At 47.4% G+C, this 22,913-nt stretch overlaps 1 protein-coding gene across 1 annotated transcript in view; it reads left to right on the top strand.

The window, feature by feature from the left end:
- The window catches only part of rb1 (retinoblastoma 1), a 477,115-nt gene that overhangs the window by 415,254 nt on the left and 38,948 nt on the right, over positions 1 to 22,913 (top strand). The window contains exons 18-23 of the mRNA XM_038802634.1: positions 9,360 to 9,478; positions 9,650 to 9,819; positions 11,399 to 11,550; positions 17,296 to 17,400; positions 19,649 to 19,762; positions 21,183 to 21,346. Of these exons, the coding sequence (XP_038658562.1) occupies positions 9,360 to 9,478; positions 9,650 to 9,819; positions 11,399 to 11,550; positions 17,296 to 17,400; positions 19,649 to 19,762; positions 21,183 to 21,346 (824 nt within the window). The remainder of the gene's footprint in view (positions 1 to 9,359; positions 9,479 to 9,649; positions 9,820 to 11,398; positions 11,551 to 17,295; positions 17,401 to 19,648; positions 19,763 to 21,182; positions 21,347 to 22,913) is intronic.

Below are 22,913 nucleotides of genomic sequence, written 5' to 3'. Positions count from 1 at the left end.
ACAAAGCTACACCACCTCCCTTACCATCTACTCTGTCCTTCCGAATAGTTTGATACCCTCGGATATTTAACTCCCAGTCGTGACCATCCTTTAACCATGTTTCAGTAATGGCCATTTAGCATGTTCAATCCACCTATCCTGCACATCTTTGGGTTGTGAGGGCAAAACCCACACAAACATGGGGAGAATGTACAAACTCCACAGGAACAGTGACCCAGAGCCGGGATTCGAACCTGGGACCCCAACGCCGTGAGGCAGCAGGGCTAACCCACTGTGCCATCGTGCTGCCCTGCAGGAGACTCACTTGAGGGTGAAGGACCAGGTGAGGCTTAAAAAGGGCTGGATTAGTCAAGTGTTTCAATCTGGATTTGACGGAAGGGCTCAAGGGGTAGCGGTACTGGTCAGCAAAAGGGTACGCTTCCAGATGGAGAAGGTGGTGACAGATCAGGGGGGTAGATATGTGATTGTGACAGGGGCGCTGGAGGGGAGATTAGTGACGCTGTTAAGTGCATCCGGTCCCAATTGGGACGATGTGGGATTTGCGAAGGTGTTTGGGGCCATTCCCGACTTGGACACACACAAACTGATTATGGGGGGACTGAAACTTGGTGCAGGAGCCAAGGTTGGACAGATCACGGCCGCACTCGCTGGTCCCATCATGGGGGGGCGAAGGCGCTGGCTAGGCTAATGGTGGAAATGGGAGGGGCGGACCCTCGGAGGCTCCTGCACCCAAGGGAACGGGAGTACTCGTTTTTCTCAGCAGTCCATAAGGTATACTCGCAGATCGACTTCTTTGTGGTGGGGAAGGCTTTGCTGGCTGGGGTCAAGGGGTCGGAAAATTCGGCAATTGCAGTGTCAGATCATGCGCCACATTGGGTGGATATGGTACTGGAGAAGGGGATAGCGCAGAGGCCGGGGTGGAATCTAGATGTGGGGCTTTTGGGGAACCAAGTATTCTGTGAGAAAATTGAAAAGGTAATTTAAAAATATGTAGGTTTCAACTGTACGGGTGAGGTGTTGAAGGCAGTGGTCTGGGAGGCTCTAAAGTCGGTGGTGAGGGGTGAGGTAATTTTGTTTAAGGCCAGGGTGGACAAAGAGGAGAGGTTGGAGTGGCAGTGGGTAATAGATGAGATGTTGGAGGTAGATAGGAGTTATGCAGAAGATAGGGACCCAGCAAAGCTGGAAAAGAGGAAGGAACTACAGGTGAGCTTTGACCGACTGTCTACCAGGAAGGCGGTGTGCCAACTGAGACGAGCAAAGCGTGCAGTTTATGAACATGGAGAATATGTTAGCAGGTCAGCTCCGGAGGGAAGCGGTGGCAAGGGATATTTTTCAGGTGAGGGATAGGGCAGGGAAGTTGGTGGTGGCTCCGGATCTGATTAACATAGGTTTTGAGGAGTTTTATGAGAGGTTACACAGGCCAGAGCCACCTGGGGGGGTCCGTGAGATGCAGGAATTTCTAGATGGGTTGGAGTACCCGAGGTTAGGGGAGGCGGACAGGGCTACATTAGAAAGAGAAATAGTGGAGCAGGAGAAAGAGGATGCGATTGGGAGGATGCAGTCGGGGAAGGTAGCAGGGCCGGATGGGTTTCCGGTGGAATATTACAAAAAATTCAAGGATAAGCTGGCATCCCTGATGGTGGGGATATTTGAAGAGGCGATAGGGAAGGGGGTGTTGCCACAAACCTTAGGGCAGGCATCGATTTTCATGTTGCTAAAAAAAGATAAGGATCCAACGGAGTGTGGGTCGTATAGGCCCATACCACTTCTGAATCTGGACGCAAAAGTATTGGCGAAGGTACTGGTGGGTAGGCTGGAGGAGTGCCTCCCGAAGGTGATAGGTAAAGATCAGATGGGGTTCGTGAGAGGGAGGCAGCTTTTTTCGAACATTAGGAGGGTATTGAAAGTCGTTATGGCACCGGCGGAGGGGAAGGAACAGAGGTGGTTGTGGCATTGGACACCGAGAAGGCGTTTGACCGGGGAGAATGGGGTTACTTGATGGCAGTTCTGGAGTGGCTTGGGATTGGACCAAGATTTGTGAACTGGGTAAAGCTACTATATAAGGAGCCGAAGGAGAGTGTCCGCACAAACAACATCAGCTCAACATACGTTTCTCTCCACCGTGGGACTAGGCAGGGATGTCCTATGTCCCCCCTGCTGTTTGCGCTTACGATTGAGCCGTTGGCCATCGCATTAAGACGTTCAGGAGCATGGAAGGAATAGTGCGGGGGGTGGGATAGAGCATAGGGTTTCCTTATATGCCGAGACTTGCTATTGTATGTGTCGGAACCGAGTGTGTCGATAGTGGGAATATTGGAGCTACTGCGAGTATTTGGGTCTTTCTCGGGGTACAAGCTGAACCTAGACAAGAGTGAGTTTTTGTGGTGTCTCGGCCGGGGGTGGGGGCAGGGGTGGGGAGTTGCCATTCCGTAGGGCAGGGGCTCACTTTATGTATCCGGGGGTGCAGATTGCCCAGGAGTGGGGGAGGCTTCGCAGGTACGACATCACTAGTTTGGTGGGGAGAGTGAAAGCGGATCTGGCAAGGTGGGATGGTCTCCCTCTGTCACTGGCTGGTCGGATACAGGCTGTTAAAATGAACGTGTTGCCGTGATTTCTATTTATTTTTCAATGCCTACCAATTTTCCTGCTAAAGACTTTTTTCAGGGAGATTGAAGGAAGGATTACCTCGTTCATCTGGGGAGGGAAGGTGGCCAGAGTGAGAAAGGTGCTGCTACAGAGAGGAAGGCAGGCAGGGGGTTTGGGTCTTCCGAACCTGATGTACTACTACTGGGTGACAAATGCGGAGAAGGTGCGGAGCTGGGTCAGAGGGGTTGATTTCCAGTGGGTCAGAATGGAGGAGAGTTTGTGCAGGATCGGGATTGAAGGGGCGAGCAAAAGCGCCGCTCCCGACGGCCCCGTGAAAATACTCAGGAAGTCCAGTAGTAATAGCTTTGTTTAGAATATAGAGGCAGTTTCGCAAACACTTCAGGTTGGGGGCAGGGTCAAGGGAAATGCCGATTCGGGGGAACCACAGATTTGAGCCAGCGAGGTGGGATAGAAATTTTCGGAAATGGGGAGAGAAGGGGATTAAGACGCTAAAAGATTTGTTTCTTCGGGGTCGGTTTGCAGGATTGAAGGAGCTGGAAGCGAAGTATGGGCTGGAGCAGGGAGAAATGTTTAGATACTTGCAGGTTCGAGATTTTGCCAGGAAAAAGATACAGAGCTTCCCGGAGGAACCGGCCTCCACATTGCTGGAGGAGTTGCTGACAACAGGGGGACTGGAGAAGGGGGTAGTGTCAGCGATGCATAGAGCTATTTTGGAAGAGGATAAGGCACCACTGGAAGGGATCAAAGCAAAGTGGGAGGAATAGTTGGGAGAGGTTATGGAGGAGGGGTTCTGGTGTGAGGTGCTCCGGAGAGTAAATGCCTCCACCTCGTGTGCGAGGTTGGGGCTGATACAGCTGAAGGTGGTATACAGAGCACCTCATGAGGGCGAGGATGAGCCGATTCTTTGAAGGAGTAGATGTGTGTGAGCGTTGGGGGGGGGGTGCTAATCACGTTCATATGTTTTGGTCCTGTCCAAAGCGAGAGGATGAGAGGATTACTGGAAGGAAGTTTTTTAGGGTAATTTCCAAGGTGGTGCACGTGAAACTGGACCCGGGAAGCCATATTCAGGGTGTCGGATCAGCCAGGGTTGGAAACGGGGGCAGAAGCAGACATCGTAGCCTTCGCCTCGTTGATCGCCCGAAGGCAGATCCTGTTGGGATGGAGAGGCTGTGCCCTGGTGTGGCGGGGGGACCTGTTGGAATTCTTGACTCTTGAGAAGGTTAATTTTGGACTGAGGGGAAGGACGGAGGGGTTCTCCAATTCATGGGCATTATTCATTGTGCACTTTCAAGAACTGGATAACATCAAACATTAGTTGGGGGGGATGGGTGGGAGGGTTGGGGGGAGGGGGGCTGTGTGTACAAAGGGTGACTATGGGTGATCCCTGATTCCTTTTTGTCATTTGTTTATGTAAACATGCATGCTAATGTTTGGGGTTTGGTGGGAGGATGGGATCGTTGTTATTGTTATGGGGATTGACATATTTTTGCTGATTATTGTTTATTGTTGGTGGGTGTAAATTTGGGAGAAAATGTGAAAAAGGAGGAGAATAAAAATATATTTTAAAAAAAGAATATGAGTTCCTTGATTACTGGCTCAATCAGTGTATATAACAGGGAGTGTCAGGTCCTCTGCACTCCCAGTGTAGACGGCAAGCTGAATGCACCTGGTTGTTCAGCGGTTGGTTTTGTAAATAAAAGGAATTCTGGTGAAGGGACCTCTGCATCCGTGGACTTATTACACCTAGAGGTCCTGCTTTTTAATCTTCTAACTAACTCCCAAAATTGCCATTTCTGGACCTCGCTCCTCTTTCTAACTATGTGATTTGTGCCAATGTGGACAGTGACCTCTGTCTGATTTCCCTCCCGTTTTAGGATGCTTTGTACTCGGTCAGTGACTCCAGGACCCTGGCACCAGGGAGGCAAACTACTATCCTGGAGTCCCTTTCGAGGCCACAGAAGCGCCTTTCTGTGCCCCTGACTATTGAATCCCAAACCAGTATTGCTTTGCTACGCTTTGTACCCCCCGTCTGTGCAGCAAGGCTAACTGTGGTGCCTTTGCTCTGGCCACTGCTGCTGTTGTCTCCTGATGCACCTTACCCCTTATCAGTATCCAAAACTGCATACTTGTTACATGAGGCGACAGTCATAGAGACTTTTCTTTATAGCTTTTCTCATGGCTTTATAATGACCTTTAAAGATTTGTGCCTTTTTCAATTTGATACCCTCCTTTATTTCCTTAGATATCCATGGCTGATTATCCTTTTTCCTACAGTGCTTCCTTTTCACTGGTATATATTTCTGAGCACTTTAAAAGTCCTCCACTGGTCCTCAATTATCCCACCACAAAGTTTTTGCTCCCAATCTACCCTAGCCAACTCCTCCCTCATCCCATTGTAGTCTCATTTGTTTAAGCACAAGACACTGGTATTGGATTTTACCTTCTCACGCTCCACCTGTATTTCAAATTCAACCATACTATGATTGCTCCTTCTAAGAGGATCCCTAACTATGAGATCATTAATTATTCCTGTCTCATTACACAGGACCAGATTTAGGATAGCTTGGTCCTTCGTAGGTTCCATTACACTCTGTTCGAGGAAACTATCGCGGATACATCCTTTGAACTCCTCCTCAAGACTGCCCTGACCGAACTGGATGGACCAATCGACATGTAGATTAAAACCCTCCATGATAGTTGCCGTACCATTTTTACATGCATCAGTTATTTCTTTATTTATTGCCGAACTATCTGTGATGTTATCATTTGGTGGTTTATAGACTACGCCCATCAGCGACCTTTTCTCATTATTTCTAATTTCCACCCAAACGGATTCAACCGTTTCTCCATAGAACCTATATCCTCTCTCACTACCACTCTGATGTCATCCTTAAATATCAGTGCTCCACCACCTCCCTTACCTTCCTGTTTGTCCTTCCAAATAAACCGATACCCCTAGATATTTAACACCCAGTCGTTTACTTTTTTAAAATAAATTTTGAGTACCCAATTATTTTTTTTCCTATTAAGGGGCAATTTAGCATGACCTATGTGGCCATGGAGAATGTGCAAACTCGTAAACTCCACACAGACAGTAACCTGGGACCGGGATCAAACCCAAGTCCTCAGCGCAGCAGGCAGCAGTAATTCAGTCGTGACCATCCTGCAACCATGTAATGGCCACTAAATTACAGTCATTTGTGATGATTTGTGCTGTCAACTCATTTATCTTGTTTCGAATGCTACGAGCATTCAGTTAAATTGCATTTTTTCACATTAACTTGTGTTAATGTAAGCCTACTTGTGACAATAAAGATTAGTATTATGCTAGTTTAATAACTTCTTTTTGAATCTTAACACCTCCATTAATAAAATCTCCTGAGTTCTTCCCTTTATCTTTTTTCATAACTTTGAGTGTAGTTGAATCCACCTTCCCATGTGCTTTGCTGCTGCTTTGCTTCCCATAAACCATTTTAGCTCCCAGAGTGTGACCCCTCCCCCCACTTGCTAGTTTGAAGTCTTTGAGACCACCCTGTTTATCCTTTTCGCTAGAACACTGGTTCAGATCGGTTCAGATAGAGACTCAACGGTACCCAACGGTACAGATCCCTCCTCTTCCAATACTGATGCCAATGCCCCACAAAATGAAATTCCCCCTTCCTGCATCATTGGTTTAGCCACTTGTTTACTTCCCTAATTTTCTGATCCTTATACCAATTCACACGTGGCTTTGTTAGCAATCGAGAGATTATAACCATTGAGGACCTGTTTTTTAATTTAGTTCCTAGGGCTATTTTCTGCACATAGTTAATTATGCGAAGGTGAAGATTTTAAAAATTTGTTCATGGGACATGGGCGTCGCAGGCTGTGCCTGCATTTATTGTCCATCCCTAATTGCCCTTAAGGGGGCAGTTAAGAGTCAACCACATTGCTCTGGGGTCACATGTAGGCCAAACCTAGTAAGGACGGCAGATTTCCTTTCTTAAAGGACATTAATGCAGGCATTTTCAAAGTGGGGGTTTTGACCCGTGGGTGGGTCGTGGGCGGGTGTCGGGAGGGTCACGGAGTCAGCCATCGTGGTGTTCCCGATCGCAACAGCTGCGGCAGCCGGCTTTTAACAATGCCTGCAGCCAGCAGCTTTGAAAATGGCGGCCGCGACCAGCTTAAAAATTGCGACCACACTGTGCATGCGTGCCTGCTCATCAGTGTACATGCAGCCTGGGAGTGTTGGGACCTGAACCTGGGGACAAAGTGCGATCGCGGCATGGCGGTGGCTGACTGCATGGTGATCACTGATGATGAACAAGGCTATGACTTTGATTTGTTTTGCATCCCTCAACATTATTGTATTGATCTGGAGAGAGTATATATTCCTCATGGTTTATTCATGGACAGAACTGAACGTTTGGCAAGGGATATAATGAAAGCCATGGGGGATCATCACATCATCGTCTTCTGTGTCCTGAAGAGTGGCTATAAGTTTTTGCTGACCTTTTAGACTACATTAAAGCATTGAATCAAAACAGTGACCAGTTAATCCCTATGACGGTGGACTTCATCCGCTTGAAGAGTTACTGTAATAATCAGTCAACAGGGGAGCTCCTCAGTGTTTACGAACTGAGGTACAAAATCCACACTTACCTCCTCGAGAAATTGTCCTCTCTGGCTGATTCGGTTCCTGATGAAACTTGGATGCTCTGACTTACCTTGCAGACATCTTTTCAATTCAAAATGAACTGAACCTCAAATTGCAAGGGAAGGATAATATTTGCTTTTGGTACCGTGAAAAAATGCAGGTTTTCAAAAGTTATTGAAAGTTTGGCAATTGCAAGTGCAAAGCCAAATTACTACATGTTCCCCATACTGCTACGCCACATCGAAGAAAACAGCATTAGTAAGGAAACTGTAAATGGACCGGCTAGTCTGACTCCAAATGAAGCTGACAGAACTTCTGCGCCTCAGCTTTGACAGCACAGTAAAAACATGGCACAAGTCAATGAAGCTGTCAGCATTCTGGAGTAGCGGCTCCGAGGAGTATCCGGAGCTGATTAAACAAACATGGTGCTGCTTTTGTCCTTTACAACGACCTATATGTGCAAGGTTAGATTTTCCATCCTCACAAAGACAGCACAAAGGAACTGGCTGAATCCCGATATGCGCAAAGCCCACTCCTCCTGTGAACTGATTGAAATGAGATTGTGAGGCTCACCTCTCGCATTAAAGGCAAGAGAAAATGGTGGGTCGCAAATGTCGGTCGACGTAGGTTACGAATGTCAGCCGGCGTGGGTCCTGAAGGATGACCGGCGTGTGTCGCGAAGGTCGGCCGGTGTGGGTTCCGAAGGTCGGCCAGCATGGGTCATGAAGGTCGAGCGGCTGGTAAAAATGGGACCCCAGAACAAAAGTTTGAAAAACACTGCATTAATGAGCCAGATGATTTTTTACGACAATAGTCAATGGTTTCATGTTCATCATTAGACTTTAAATTCCAGATTTTTATTGAATTCAAATTTCACCATCTGCCTCGGTGGGATTTGAACACTGGGAACTTGGGTCCCAGAGCATTACTCTGGGTCTCTGGTTTACTGGTCCAGTGACAATACCACTGCATCATTGCCTCCCCACATTAAGTACATGTTAAGGGTTGCAATTGAGGGATTCTGCAAAAGATGGCGGGCGGAATTCTCCGCTAGTGGCCAAAATCGTGGAGGCCGTCGTGAACTCGGCTGAGGTTCACGACAGCCTCGGGGCCCACTCCCCGCACCTAATTCACCCCCACCCGGGGGGTTAGGAGCAGGCCTCCGCCTTTCCCGGCCGCGACCTCGTCGAGCCGGAAATGACGCGCAAAACGGCACATTTGTGAGGTCATCCGTGCATGCGCGGGTTGCCGGTTCCAACCCGCGCATGCGCGGATGACTTCATCGCGCAGACGGCGCGACCCGCGTATGCGCGGTGGCCGTCTTTCTCCTCAGCCGCCCGACAAGACGTGGCGGCTTGATCTTGCCGGGCAGCGGAGGGGAAAGAGTGTGTCCGTTTTGCACGCTGGCCCGACGATCAGTGGGCACCGATCGCAGGGCTGTCCCCTCCCGAGCACAGTTGTGGTGCTCCCGTGCCAATCGGGCCCCTAGATGCCCCAAACAGGCATCTGGCGCCCGTTTCACATGGTGAAACGGGCGTGAAGGGCCGGCCGCTCAGCCCATCGGGCTCGGAGAATCGCCGTTCGCCGTGAAAAACGGCGAGCGGCGATTTTTCCAAGCCTGGGGGGGGTTCGCTGGGGGCGCCAGGGGGGCGTAAAAAATGTCAGGAGGCCCTCCCACGATTCTCCCACGCCGCGTGAAAAGCAGAGAATTCCGCCCGGCGGCTTTTATTGTGTTCTTTAAATAGCTAGTTGGGGTGGGGTGGGGTGCTGTTGATGCTGCTCTGTTTGGTTAGTGATTTTGTTTTACAGTTGTGTATTTATTTAAAAATGTTTAATAAAAATATACATTTTTAAAAGAATGGTTAGGTGATTGTTTTTGACCGTGCTGGTGCAGTGGGCCGAAGGGCCTTTTCTGTGCTGAATGACTCTTATGACTTCAGCTCTTCTATGCTGTCGTTTCTCTGACTCAACTAGTCCAATCCATTCTTTTGCACATTCCCCAACCGTTTTAATATTCCTCCCATCCTATATTATAGAATTATTTGAATGGTACTCATGCAAAAATGAGAGGTTTACCTTGATGTTTTAATGTGTACTCTGTGCTTGTTACTTTCAGGACTCACCTTTGTTCGACATACTCAGGCAGCAAAGAGAACAGGAAGATCAGCCAGATCAGCCTGAACCCACTAGTACCCTCAGACAACCACTTCAGCACAACCACACTGCTGCAGACCTGTAAGTACATGTACAGACAATGTGCTACCTGGCTTCATTGACAACTGGTATTAAGTGCTTGAAGCTGTAGAAACAAGTAGTTGTTTTACATATGTACGTTGTTTACATGAATTTTCTTTCCCATTTATTGGAACAGCTCAGTCACCTTTGGCATCTTCTGTTTGTTCATAGTTATCTTCAACCGGACCAATCCCCACAGAAAAAGGGGTTCAGTGCAGCACACGCCGTTCCCATGCAGCAAGCAAAGATTGAGACACCATCTGCTGGCCAATCTCAGCTGCAGTCCCAGTCTCAGCAAAAACCTCAGAAGTCTACCTCACTCTCTCTCTTCTACAAAAAACGTACGTAGTGCACAAATATTCTTCTTGGGCTTTGCTAATGGTTCTGGGAGAAATAGGAATTAGTCATAATGTTGCCCAACCCAGTGACTGCTTTGCCACGCTTAAGATGGCAGCAGAATAATACAGACTGCTGAGATTGTCCAGTACTTTATGTTTTTGTTTCAGATTCTAACATCCGCATTAATTTGCTTTTATTATCGCAGTACAGATAGCATGTTTTTGTTTCAAAGTGATTACTGCACATGCACCAAGGACCACATTGTAACTGTGCGTACATTCTTTCTAATCACTTCCAACTGCTGTGCTCACTGCCTCTTATGATCTACCACCTCCCTCTCCCGACTCCCTCCCTCTTGCAACTTTCCTCTCCTAATTCCGTCATTCCCTCCCTCACACTGCTCACCTCTCCCAATCCCCTCGCTCACTCCTGCTCATTGCTTTCCTCCCGACCCCTTGATTCCATCTCTCGATCCCTTTGATGTTTCCAACATGCTGTGCCACACACAACTATTTTTGCTACCTCATCCATCGCTGTGAGCAAGGGCTCAGGAGAGGGGTAGCTAGAATGTCAGGCGAGGGGTGGCAAGCAGGAGGCAGGAAATGGTGAGTGGGAGGTAAGTAGAAAGAATAAAGAAAGAAATAGACGGAAGTTAGGTGGATTTGAGATTTATTTTCTACTAGGGGCACGAGAGGCCCTTAGAGTCTTTGTCCAGCTCTGGTAGCTTAAAAGGTTTGAAATTGTGGAGGCCAACATTAAAAATAGGACGAGAATTATTTTAATGATCATTGGCAAGTCCAATATGTATGTATACAAATGTCCCAACTCTGGTGAAAAACATCCTGTCGTTAGTTTGTTGGTGTCTGGGTGAGGAGAATCAAGAGGGAAACAAAAGGGAATCTCCAGAAAAACATACTGTGGCATACATGCCATTTTAGAAGCCTATTTGTTGTGGGTACTGGATTATTCCACCTATCCTGGGTCACTGTCCGAGTTTGCACATTCTTCCCGTGTCTGCATGGGGCTCACCCCCACAACCCAAAAAGATGTGCAGGCCAGGTGAATTGGCCACACTAAATTCCACCATAATTGGAAAAAAAAGAATTGGGTGCTCTGAGTTTAAAAAAAGTAATGGCCCTTTGTGTATAACCTCACACTATGTTGGGCTGAAATTTCTATAATTGGCATGATAGAAAAGGGATAAAGCTGTTTAAGGTGACTGCATCAACAGGAATTTCCTCTTTTTGTCTGGAAGCAAAGTTATTTTTTTTACTGATAATGGGTAGTCTAAATTTATAAAGAAAAAAAACTTGGCTGATCCACATGAATTGGAATATATTGAAAGACTGATGAATATAATACTAATAGGTACACAAAAAACTTCCTCCAGTTTTAAGTGTAAAATTAATTTATTCACGAGTCAGTAATTTTAAATCCAGAATTACTCCACAAACTTATATAAAGTTGTTGTTGGTGGTTTCTATACTATTCTGTAGTAATAAAAAGTTATATTTAATGAAAGCAGGTATATTGAGCGCAAACTAAAATAATTTTATTTCCTCCCATGAATTGTTTGTGCAGTATATCGATTGGCATATCTTCGACTGAACACCCTCTGCAATCATCTTCGTCTGCCATCTGACCATCCTCAGCTTGAAGCTATAGTATGGACACTCTTTCAGCACACCTTAGGAAATGAGTATGAACTTATGAGGGACAGACATTTAGACCAGGTACTGTTGTTATTTCATTCATTTATAAAAGATGGATCTGATTTCCATTGTGGCTGTTTGGTGCTTGGAACACTGATTCCATATCTCATAAAGTGGAGGTTAGACATTTGTACCAATGATGCCCTTTACTTCTCCAAATTGTAGCTTGGTTTGTTATTGAGAAACAGTGAGCAGAGGAACATGCTTCTCCACAGGGGGGAAAACTTTGAAGAGATTCCTCTCAGAAATTTAATGAGCCTTGATGCTGAGGGTTAGCAGGTCAATCAACTGTGGCATCGAAACTAAATGTAACCCGTAGAGCATGAGAAGAGGATCAGGATTGAGAACCCTGATTGTTTCTTTCTTCTGAGACCTACCATTAAATAAACATGTTTTAAATTTGATTCCTGGCTACAGCCAGCAAAATTGAGAGACAGATTGCCTATTGGGCAAAAAAGCCTTCTGCACCATAGAACATAGAACATAGAACGATACAGCGCAGTACAGGCCCTTCGGCCCTCGATGTTGCACCGACATGGAAAAAAAATCTAAAGGCCATCTAACCTACACTATGCCCTTATCATCCATATGCTTATCCAATAAATTTTTAAATGCCCTCAATGTTGGCGAGTTCACTACTGTTGCAGGTAGGGCATTCCACGGCCTCACCACTCTTTGCGTAAAAAACCCACCTCTGACCTCTGTCCTATATCTATTACCCCTCAATTTAAGGCTATGTCCCCTCGTGCTAGCCACCTCCATCCGCGGGAGAAGGCTCTCGCTGTCCACCCTATCTAACCCTCTGATCATTTTGTATGCCTCTATTAAGTCACCTCTTAACCTTCTTCTCTCTAACGAAACAACCTCAAGTCCATCAGCCTTTCCTCATAAGATTTTCCCTCCATACCAGGCAACATCCTGGTAAATCTCCTCTGCACCCGTTCCAAAGCTTCCACGTCCTTCCTATAATGAGGCGACCAGAACTGTACGCAATACTCCAAATGCGGCCGTACTAGAGTTTTGTACAACTGCAACATGACCTCATGGCTCCGGAACTCAATCCCTCTACCAATAAAGGCCAACACACCATAGGCCTTCTTCACAACCCTATCAACCTGGGTGGCAACTTTCAGGGATCTATGTACATGGACACCGAGATCCCTCTGCTCATCCACACTGCCAAGAATTTTACCATTAGCCAAATATTCCACATTTCTGTTATTCTTTCCAAAGTGAATCACCTCACACTTCTCTACATTAAACTCCATTTGCCACCTCTCAGCCCAGCTCTGCAGCTTATCTATGTCCCTCTGTAACCTGCAACATCCTTCCGCACTGTCTACAACTCCACCGACTTTAGTGTCGTCTGCAAATTTACTCACCCATCCTTCTGCGCCCTCCTCTAGGTCATTTATAAAAATGACAAACAGCAACGGCCCCAGAACAGATCCTTGTGGTACGCCACTCGTAACTGAACTCCATTCTGAACATTTCCCATCAACTACCACTCTCTGTCTTCTTTCAACTAGCCAATTTCTGATCCACATCTCTAAATCACCCTCAATCCCCAGTCTTCGTATTTTCTGCAATAGCCGACCGTGGGGAACCTTATCAAACGCTTTACTGAAATCCATATACACCACATCACCAGGTTGCAATCTGTCAGTGTTGAGGGTTGTCAGGTTGTTGAGGGTGGGAGGGTTAGGAGGAGGAAGCCTGGTTGGGGAGGGAGGGGAGGAGGTTTGAAAGATCAGGGTGGGAAAATCAATTGGGACTGGAATGATCATGGGTTGATGGCTGCATCTTTGAGGTTGAGGCCGGTGAGATAACTTGTTCCAGGATGGAGCTTCGATGGGTGGATTGGAGAAATTGGGGATTGCGGAGGCAAACTGATGGCAGGCCAAAGCGATGGGTAATCTGGAGGAAGGAATGATAGGTCTTGGGAGGGATGAAGAGATTGGTGTCTTTGGGGCCAACAAGATGGGAGACAGGGAGCACCAGGAAAGATGGTGGGATATCAATGTTGGGGGGGGGGATCCAGAAAGATCAAAAGGCACATTGATAGAGAGAATGAGAGTATGCTGAAAGATCTGGGATTGTGGGGGTCGTCATGGGGGAAGGCAGAGAAACACAGAAAACATTGAAAATAGAAGCACGAGGAGGCCATTTGGCCATTCAGGCCTGGCATTTGTGAGAGAAATAGGGGTGGGTGCGAGAGATTGGGGGTATGGGGATTAGGCAATTGTTTTGCAATGGGAACCATCCGAAAATTGCAATTTAAATCTGCTCCACGCCACACTCCTGACCCCAATGATACTCGTGCCACTCTCCCAAGGGCCTCCACCTACCACGGGACACTAGTTTCCCCCACCCCCTTCACCCACACCTTCACGGGCTCTCTCTCCGCACAGCACTGCCCCCACCCCACTCCCACAAGACTTTCCCCAGCAACCCTCTAAGCCCAAGCCAGCCAGACCGCCCCCAGGCCCAAACTCTTTTTAAAGTACCCAATTACTTTTCTATTTAAGGGGCAATTTAACGTGGCCATCTACCTTGCACATTTGTGTGTTGTGGGGGTGAGACCCACGCAGTCACGGGGAGAATGTGCAAACTCCACACGGACAGTGACCCAGGGCCGGTATTGAACCCGGGACTTCAGTGCCATGAGGCAACAGTGCTAACTACTGCACCACTGTGCTGCCTCCAGGCCCAAACTCTTGCTCCTCGTGGCACTTGATCAGTACTGAAAAAACTCTTGCTTGGTTTATCCAGCAGTCCTTGCCTCGCTTTAGCTGATCGGATTTCCAAGGCATGACAAACTAATTTGGGTGGCGCGTTACAGCTGAAACAGAAAGAAAATCTGAATCACACAGCCTTATTAAAATATCTAAATGAGTAGGTTGTTTGTTCAAGCACTGTCCTCCCTCTATTAAAACTGGATGCGGGCATGTTTAAGGTGGGTAGGTTTGGGTCAGAAATTTTTTACTTCCCATCTGACCAAAACCCACCTCCTAAATGTTTATATCTTTAAATATTTAGTATTTACCATTGGTTTATTTTGTTTCACATGCTATGTCTCTGCATGGTCACACAGTGATTAGCACTGTTGCTTCGCAGCACCAGGGTCCCAGGTTCGATTCCCAGCTTGGGTCACTGTCTGTGCGGAGTCTGCGCGTTCTCCCCGTGTCTTTCCTCTGGGTGCCCCGGTTTCCTTCCACAAGTCCCGAAAGACGTGGGGCGGAATTCTCCGCAAGGCCCGACGCCGTCATGAAACCCGGAGAGGTTCACAACGGCGTCGGAGGCCTCTCCTTGCCCCCCCCCCCCCCCCCCCCCCCCGGGGGGCTAGGAGGGCCGTGCCGTAAATCTCGGCTGCGGGGCCTTGTCGCTGGCGTCAAGGCCCGGCGCGCCGAGAATGACGCGGCCAGTCCGCCTAATGACGTCAGCCGCGCATGCGCGAGTTGGCCGGCTCCAACCCGTGCATGCGCGGCTGACGTCACGACGGATGACGGCTCAAACACGCGCATGCGCGGTTGCTGTCTTCCCCTCCGCTGCCCCGCAAGACGTGGCGGCTTGATCCTGCGGGGCGGCGGAGGGGAAAGAGTGCGTCCCTTTGAGACGCCGGCCCGACAATCGGTGGGCACCGATCGCGGGCCAGTCCCCTCCCGAGTACGGTCGTAGTGCTCACTCCCCTCCCCGCCCCCCACAAGCCACAAAACAGCTGCTGGCGCCATGTTCACGCCGGCAGCGACCAGGTGTGGTTGCCGTCGGCGTGAACCAGTCGGGAACGGCAGGCCGCTCAGCCCATCCGGGTCGGAGAATCATGGGTCGCCATCATTTTGGGGGGGGGGGGGGAAGAATCGTGGGGGGTGCCAGAGCGGCCCTCCCACAATTCTCCCACCCGGCGTGGGAGCGGAGAATCGCGCCCGTGCTGTTAGGTAATTTGGACATTCTGAATTCTCCCTCTGTGTACTCGAACAGGCGCCCGAATGTGGCGACTAGGGGCTTTTCACAGTAACTTAATTGCAGTGTTAATGTAAGCCTACTTGTGACAGTAAAGATTATTAAAAATTTAACTTAAATTACTTGAAACTATTGGCAATATGTGATTTGCAAGTCCATGTGTCTGTCTGTCAGGCAGTGTTTGGTTAGAGCTTGTAGTTTCACCCAGGACTTCATGCCTGATCATGAGAAATAGGAAATTTGACCCATCAAGCCTGTTCACCATTCCGTAAGATCATGTTTGATCCTATTGTGACCTTAACGGTGCTTTCTTTCCTGTTTCTCACAAACTCTTGACTTCTTGTCTATTAAATTTCTGTCTGACTCAGAATGTATTCAATGAACGAGCCTTCACTGAGAGAAGAAATGCTTCCTCATCACTGGCTTAAATGGAGAAGTTTTATCTTTAAACTGTGCCCCTAGTTCAGTCCTCTTAGCATCTTATGTGTTTCACTAAGATCACCTCTCCTTCTTTAAACTCCAATGAGTATCGGCCCAACCTGCTCAAGCTTTGCCCTGAAGACAACCTCTTCATCCCAGATATCAGCCTAGTGAACCTTCTCTGAGTTACTTCCAATGAAAGTGAAATGAAAAAAATGAAAAACGAAAATCGCTTATTGTTACGAGTAGGCTTCAAATGAAGTTACTGTGAAAAGCCCCTAATCGCCATATTCCGGCACCTGTTCGGCTGTTCGCCTTTCTTAAGTAAAAAAAAACTGTACATCAATGTCCTGTACAGTTGCAGCAACACTCTCCTCCTTTCATACTCCATCTCCCTTGCAATAAAGGCCAACATTCCATTTGCCTTCCTAATTACTTGCTGTACCAAGCATGCTAATAGTATGCAGCAACATTCTTCACTCCCTCTCCATTTAAATCATATTCTACCTTGATATTCTTCCAACCAAAGTGGACAACCACAGATTTTTCCATATCATACTCCATCTGCCAAACTTAGCCTTGCTATTTCCCCTTGAAGGTTCTCCTTATAACTTGCTTTCCTAGCTATCTTTCTATTGTCAGCAAATTTGACTGCAATACATTTGGCCGCTTCATCCAAGTCATTACTGTAGATTGTCAATAGTTGAGGCTCCAGGAATGATCCTGTGGCACCTCACTAGATACAGATTGCCAACCTGAAGGGTTGAATGGGTGGCACTGTATCACAGTGGTTAGCACTGTTGCTTCCCAGCACCAGGGACCCGGGTTCAATTCTCAGATTGGGTCAGTGTCTGTGCAGAGTCTACACATTCTCCCTGTGTCTGCGTGGGTTTCCTCGGGTGCTCCGGTTTCCTCCCACGACTAGGGGATTTTCACGATATAGTAACTTCATTGCAGTGTTAATATAAGCCTACATGTGACACTAATAAAGGTTGTTGTTATAAAAAAAGTAACAGATTTATTCCGGTTCTCTTCTGTTTCCTGTTAGTTAGTTAATCATCTGCCTATGCTAATATATTACTGCCAACACCATGAACCTTTACCTTTCACTTTATCAGATACTTTATGAAATCCTAATGCTCTACATCCACTGATTATACTTTATTCACTATTACATCCTAAAAGAACTCCAATAAATTTGTGAAACATGATTTTCTTTTCATAAAACCCATGTTGACTCTGATTGTATTATGATTTTCTAAATGTCCTGCTGCTACCTCTTTGATAATGGATTCTAGCATTTTCCCAATATTTTGATGAGAAATATGAGTTGTAAAAATGTTTTGCGAATCTCTTCTATTAACTAGCTTAACTGTGTTTTAACAGATAATGATGTGTTCCATGTATGCCATTTGCAAAGTGAAGAACATAGACCTTAGGTTCAAGACTATTGTCACTGCCTACAAGGACTTGCCAAATACAAGTCAAGAGGTAACTCAGAAAAGCTTTAGTTTGTTTTGTTGGTGCTTATGCTGCACCCTCCACTCTGAAAATATTTTATACTTAAGACAAGAAAAGCCCATGTCTGCTTGTACCACTTGCTGATTTGATCCCTCTCTTCCCCCCATCTTCCTCACCATCCGCCCTTGTTCCCTCGACCCCATTTCCCTCGAGCTCTCCCTCAAAACCCCTTTGGTCCCTCCTTCTTCGATCCCTCCTCCCTCGACCTTTCCTACTTTGACATCCTCCCTCGACTCACCCTCCCTCGACTAACCCTTTCTCGACTCACCCTCCCTCGACCCTTCCTCCCTCAACCTCCTTCTTTGACCCTCCATCCCGCGACCCCCTTCTTTGACGACCCTCCCGACCCCCTCCCTCTAATGCCCCCCTCATCCTTTGACTCCCTCCTACCTCAATCTCTCCCTCCTCCCTCAATCCTTCCCCCCTCGACCACCCCCGTTGACAGCCCCTCCCTTGACCGACCGTTCCCTCAACTGCCCCTTCCCTCAATCTCCTTCCTCAATCCCTTATCTCCCTCAACCACCTCCTCTACTCTTCCCTCAACCCCTCCCTCCTACCATGCCTCATCCCTCCTCCCTCAGCCTTCTCTCTACCCACCTCCCTCGGCCCCTCCATTGTCCCTCCTCTCTCGAGTCCTCCATCCACCCCATTCCCTCGGCCCTCCTCTTACACCACCCCATCTGTACTCCATTTCCCTGATCCCCATCTCTCATGACCTCCTCCCTCAAGCCCCTTCTCTCAGCCCCTTCCTTTCTCGACCCTCTCCGTCCTTGATCCCCTGCCCCCTTGACCCCCTGCTCCCTTGACCCCCCGCTCCCTCAACCCCCCCCACTCACTCGACCCTCCTGCTCCCTTGACGCTCCTGCTCCCTCGACCCCCCCGCTCCCTTGACCCCCCTGCTCTTTCGACCCCCCTGCTCCCTTGACCCCCCTACTCCCTTGACCCCCCTGCTCTTTCGACCCCCCCTGCTCTTTCGAAACCCCCCTGCTCTTTCGAAACCCCTGCTCCCTTGACCCCCCTGCTCCCTTGATCCCCCTGCTCCCTTGATCCCCCTGCTCCCTCGACCCCCCTGCTCCCTCGACCCCCCCGCTCCCTCGACCCCCCCTGCTCCCTCGAACCCCCTACACGCTCAAACCCCTACTCCCTCATCCTCCCTGCTCCCTCCTATCCCAGACCACCTGTCCCCTTCCCTTAACCCCTCCCCCTCCCTCACCACCCTTCCTCGCCGCCTCTTCCTCCGTTGCCGCCCCCCTTCCTCCCTCGCCCCCTCTTTCTCCCTCGCCCACTCTTCCTCTCTCACCCCCTCTTCCTCCCTCACCCCACTCCATCACCTACCTCTACCTCCCTCACCCCCTCCCTCCTTGTCCCCTCCCTCCTTGCCTCCCCTCTCCATCACCCCCTCCTACCTCACCCCCTTCCTGCTCCTTGCCACCTTCCTCCTCCCTTACCTCCTCCTCCCTCACCCCCTTCCTTGCTCCCGTACCTTGCCCTCCCCACGTTACCATTCCTCCTCCCTCATCCCTTCCCCCTCTTTCTCCCTCACGCCTCCTCTTCCATCTCCCATCTCTTCCTCTCTCAACCCCTCCCTCCTTACCCCCTCCCTACATGCCCTCATCACTTTCCCCTTTCCTCCTCCTTGCTGCCTTCCTCCTCGCCCTCTTCCTCCTTCCTCACCCCTTCTTCCCTCACACCCTCCCTTGCCCCTCCTCCTCCCTGATGCCTCGCCCCTCCTCCTCCCTCATCCCCCATCTCCCAGCACCATATTTTGTAGTTCAGCTGATTAAGTTTTATGCTAAATGTTGAAATGAGTTTCTCCAGCCATAGATTAAAGAATAAGACAGTTAACAACTAATTTGTTGTGTCCTTATCTGGTGTCTTTGATTCGCAGCCAAACAACATTTATGTGATCTCCACTGAACAGTCCATAAAAAATTCTTTCAAAATAAAAGCAAATTACTGCAGATGCTGAAATCTGAAACGAAAGGGAAAATGCTGGAAAATCTCAGCAAGTCTGGCAGCATCTGTAGGGAGAGAAAAGAGCTAACGTTTCTCATCCGATGACTCTTTGTCAAAGCTAAAATTGTTTCAAGGCTGGTCATCTCTGAGCATGTTAACTCTTTAGAAATTGTACTGAAATCTTAGGGCCATGGCACTTTTAGTGCAGCTATTTCTATAAATAAATGTTTTAATTAAGCCATTAATTTTATTTCTCCTTGAGACCTTCAAACATGTGCTGATCAAAGAAGGGCAGTATGATTCCATTATAGGCTTCTACAACCTGGTGTTCATGCAGAGGCTGAAAACCAACATTTTGCAGTATGCTTCAACTCGCGTAAGTAACTATACTATATAGTTTTACACAGAGCAGCAAGGACAGATTACATGTCCCTGCATGCATCAGCTGAGTAGCTAATCGCTTTTGACATTTTTAAATACCATTTCTGATACTTGCAGTCTGTATTAACAAAGATCCACTGTTCTTCCCCAATATTTAAAAATGTACTGATTTCCATTTTATGTACCAACTAAGTATACTGCAACATATCTTTATACACTTACTGTTTAATAAAATGCAACTGGGTTTTACATTCTACCACTGCAGAACTGATAAGGTGACAATTATGTTTGCTTTTATACCTCAGTATTGTCCCCTTTGAAATATTAATGCCTACCTCAATCCTTCTGAAATATATTGCTCAATATTAAATAGATGATTAAGTATTCTGGCATTTTTTCTTAATAGTCACATCATGTCATGAAGGAAGAACAGTGAGTGGACCTATTGAATATCTCTGTCAAAGATACGATGGGCCAAATGGCCTCGTTCTGTGCTTTAGAATTCTAGAATTGTTTGTGAAAAATGTTAATATCTCTTTCAAACTTCCCCTGGCAACCTCGCCTGCACTCTTGGACAGGGTCCTGTCCTTGGCTGAGTTAGGGGAGGGTAAGATTTTGGATATTTATGGGCAGATGGTGTTAATGGAGCAGGCTTCGTTGGAAGAAGTAAAGGGGAAAGGGAAGGATGAACTGGGTTTGGTTTTTGAGGGTGAGGGTGTGGAGTGAGGCTCTTCACAGCATCAACTTCACCTCCTCAAGTGTGAGGTTAAGCTTGAATCCTGTTCACGGTGGTGCACAGGGTGCACTTGACCAGGACGCATATAAGTGGGTTCTTCTCGGAGGTGGAGAATAGGTGCGAACGGTGCTCTAGTGGGTCGGCGGATCATACGCACATATTTTGGCCTTGCCCCAAGCTTGTAAGATTCTGGGTCTCCTTTTTTGCACTGTGTCAGGGATTTGGGGTATTCAGCTGGAGCCGTTCTCCATGGTGGCCAATTTACACACCAGTGCTGCAGACAGGGACGAGGCAGATGTCCGAGCCTTCTCATCGTTAATAGCCCAGAGGGGAGTTGTGCTTGAGTGGAGGTCCCCGATGCCGTCTCGGGCCTGGCTGGGTGACATGATGGAATTTATGTATCTTAAGAAGATCAAGTATACCATGAGGGGGTCGGTGGAAGGGTTCTTCTCGAGGTGGCAACCTTTTATCTCCTTTTTCAGGGAACTGGTTACCATCAGCTGTAGAACGAGAGAGGGGTTTGTCTTTTTGTTATAGTTTTGCTTTCTTTATGGATGGCAGAGGAAGGAGGAGGTGGACTGGAGTTTGGGTGGGTATAGTTTGTATTGGGATTTGCTGTATTGTTGTTACTTTGTTATAATAAAAATCTTTTCAAATAAAATTATTTTTTTTCAAACAGCCTCCAACGCTATCACCAATTCCTCAGGTTCCTCGAAGTTCATTTGGATTTCCAAGCTCTCCATTGCGCGTGCCAGGTGGGAACAATATTTACGTGTCTCCACTGAAAAGTCCATATAAAACTGACGGACTGCTGTCCCCCACAAAACTGACCCCAAGAACACGGTGAGCATATTTCAAACTTGCAAATCATAGGACAGGAGTCAAAGTTTGTACTGTCTGTGTTTCAATATCGATACAAATGTAGCCTAAAGAATATTGTTATTATAAGTTCATTGCTTTCACTGACAGTGTCTCGCCTTTCAGAGTCATAGAATTTACAGTGCAGAAGAAGGCCATTCGGCCCATCGAATCTGCACCCACCCTTGGAAAGAGCACCCCACCCTAGCCCACACCTCCACCCTATCCCTGTAACCCAGTAACCCCACCTAAACCTTTTTTTGACACTAAGGGCAACTTAGCATGGCCAATCCGCCTAACCTGCGCATGTTTGGACTGTGGGAGGAAACCCACGCAGACACGGGGAGAAAGTGCAAACTCCACACAGACAGTGACCCAAGCTGGGAATCGAACCTGGGACCCTGGAGCTGTGAAGCAATGTGCTAACCACTGTGCTACCGTGCTGCTCTCTTTTTATATAATTTTATCACAGTAATTAAACATGCAAATAAATCAGTGATTTATTCAAATTATGTTCATATTACATTGCAGGTTTTAAAATAAACAAATGTGGTTTGTCCACCACTCTTTCATTGACATAGAATACACCTAAAGATGTGTTGCTTAGTGTTTAAGATGATTACCTTGCAAATGAAGTACCTGGGACAATCAACTGCGAACATTTGTGAACAGTACAGGATTAATGTTTGGACAAATTGATGGATTGGAAACCTCCAGATTGGCACTTCATTTGTATTCTTCTTGTTGTCTTTTTGTGCTGGATTTTTAAAAAAAGTGGCTGATGATGTGTTAGGCAGGTTGGTTCGATGTGGACTGCACTCGATGCAGGGAAATTAGAAAGAGACGTCTAACACTGGAGAAGATCCAACACTGTTTTATTCAACTATAGAACTGCTATACATATTCAGCTGTGGGTCAACACTATACTGATCTGACTGGTGACCTTGTAGTAGCCTGACCAGACTTACTAGCTACCGCATGGTATTTGCACTTACTAGCTCGTGGACTCTGACTGTCTCCGTAGCTGGGTCCCGAAAGAGCGGGAAACCTAGTACCCTCTGGCTTTATAGTGGTAGTGTCCAGTCTGGTGATTGGCTGTACTGTGTTGTATGCTTACTGGTCATCCTATGTGTCAATCACTGCCTGTCTGTATCTCATTATATACATGAGTGGATATTATGACAGCTGACATTAGAATAATAGATATTCATTCCTCGTTTTATAATAATAATAATCACTTATTGTCACAAGTAGGCTTCAATGAAGTTACTGTGAAAAGCCCCTAGTCGCCACATTCCGGCGCCTGTTCGGGGAGGCCGGTACAGGAATGGGATTTTATTGGTAAAAACAATATGCCATTGACTGAAATGGGCTACATTACTTTGTTTAAAAAAAAGCGAAATTGTTCCTGATACCTTTTTTTAAATAAATTTAGAGCACCCAATTTTTTTTTCCAATTAAGGGGCAATTTAGCACGGCCAATCCACCTACCGTGCTTATCTTTGGGTTGTGGGAGTGAGACCAACGCAGGCACGGGGAGAAAGCGCAAATT

This window comes from Scyliorhinus canicula, chromosome 7 (assembly GCF_902713615.1).
Source record: "Scyliorhinus canicula chromosome 7, sScyCan1.1, whole genome shotgun sequence".
Lineage (NCBI taxonomy): Eukaryota > Metazoa > Chordata > Chondrichthyes > Carcharhiniformes > Scyliorhinidae > Scyliorhinus > Scyliorhinus canicula.
Note: the sequence above shows the minus strand (reverse complement) of the source record. Positions and strands in the feature narration are given on the sequence as shown.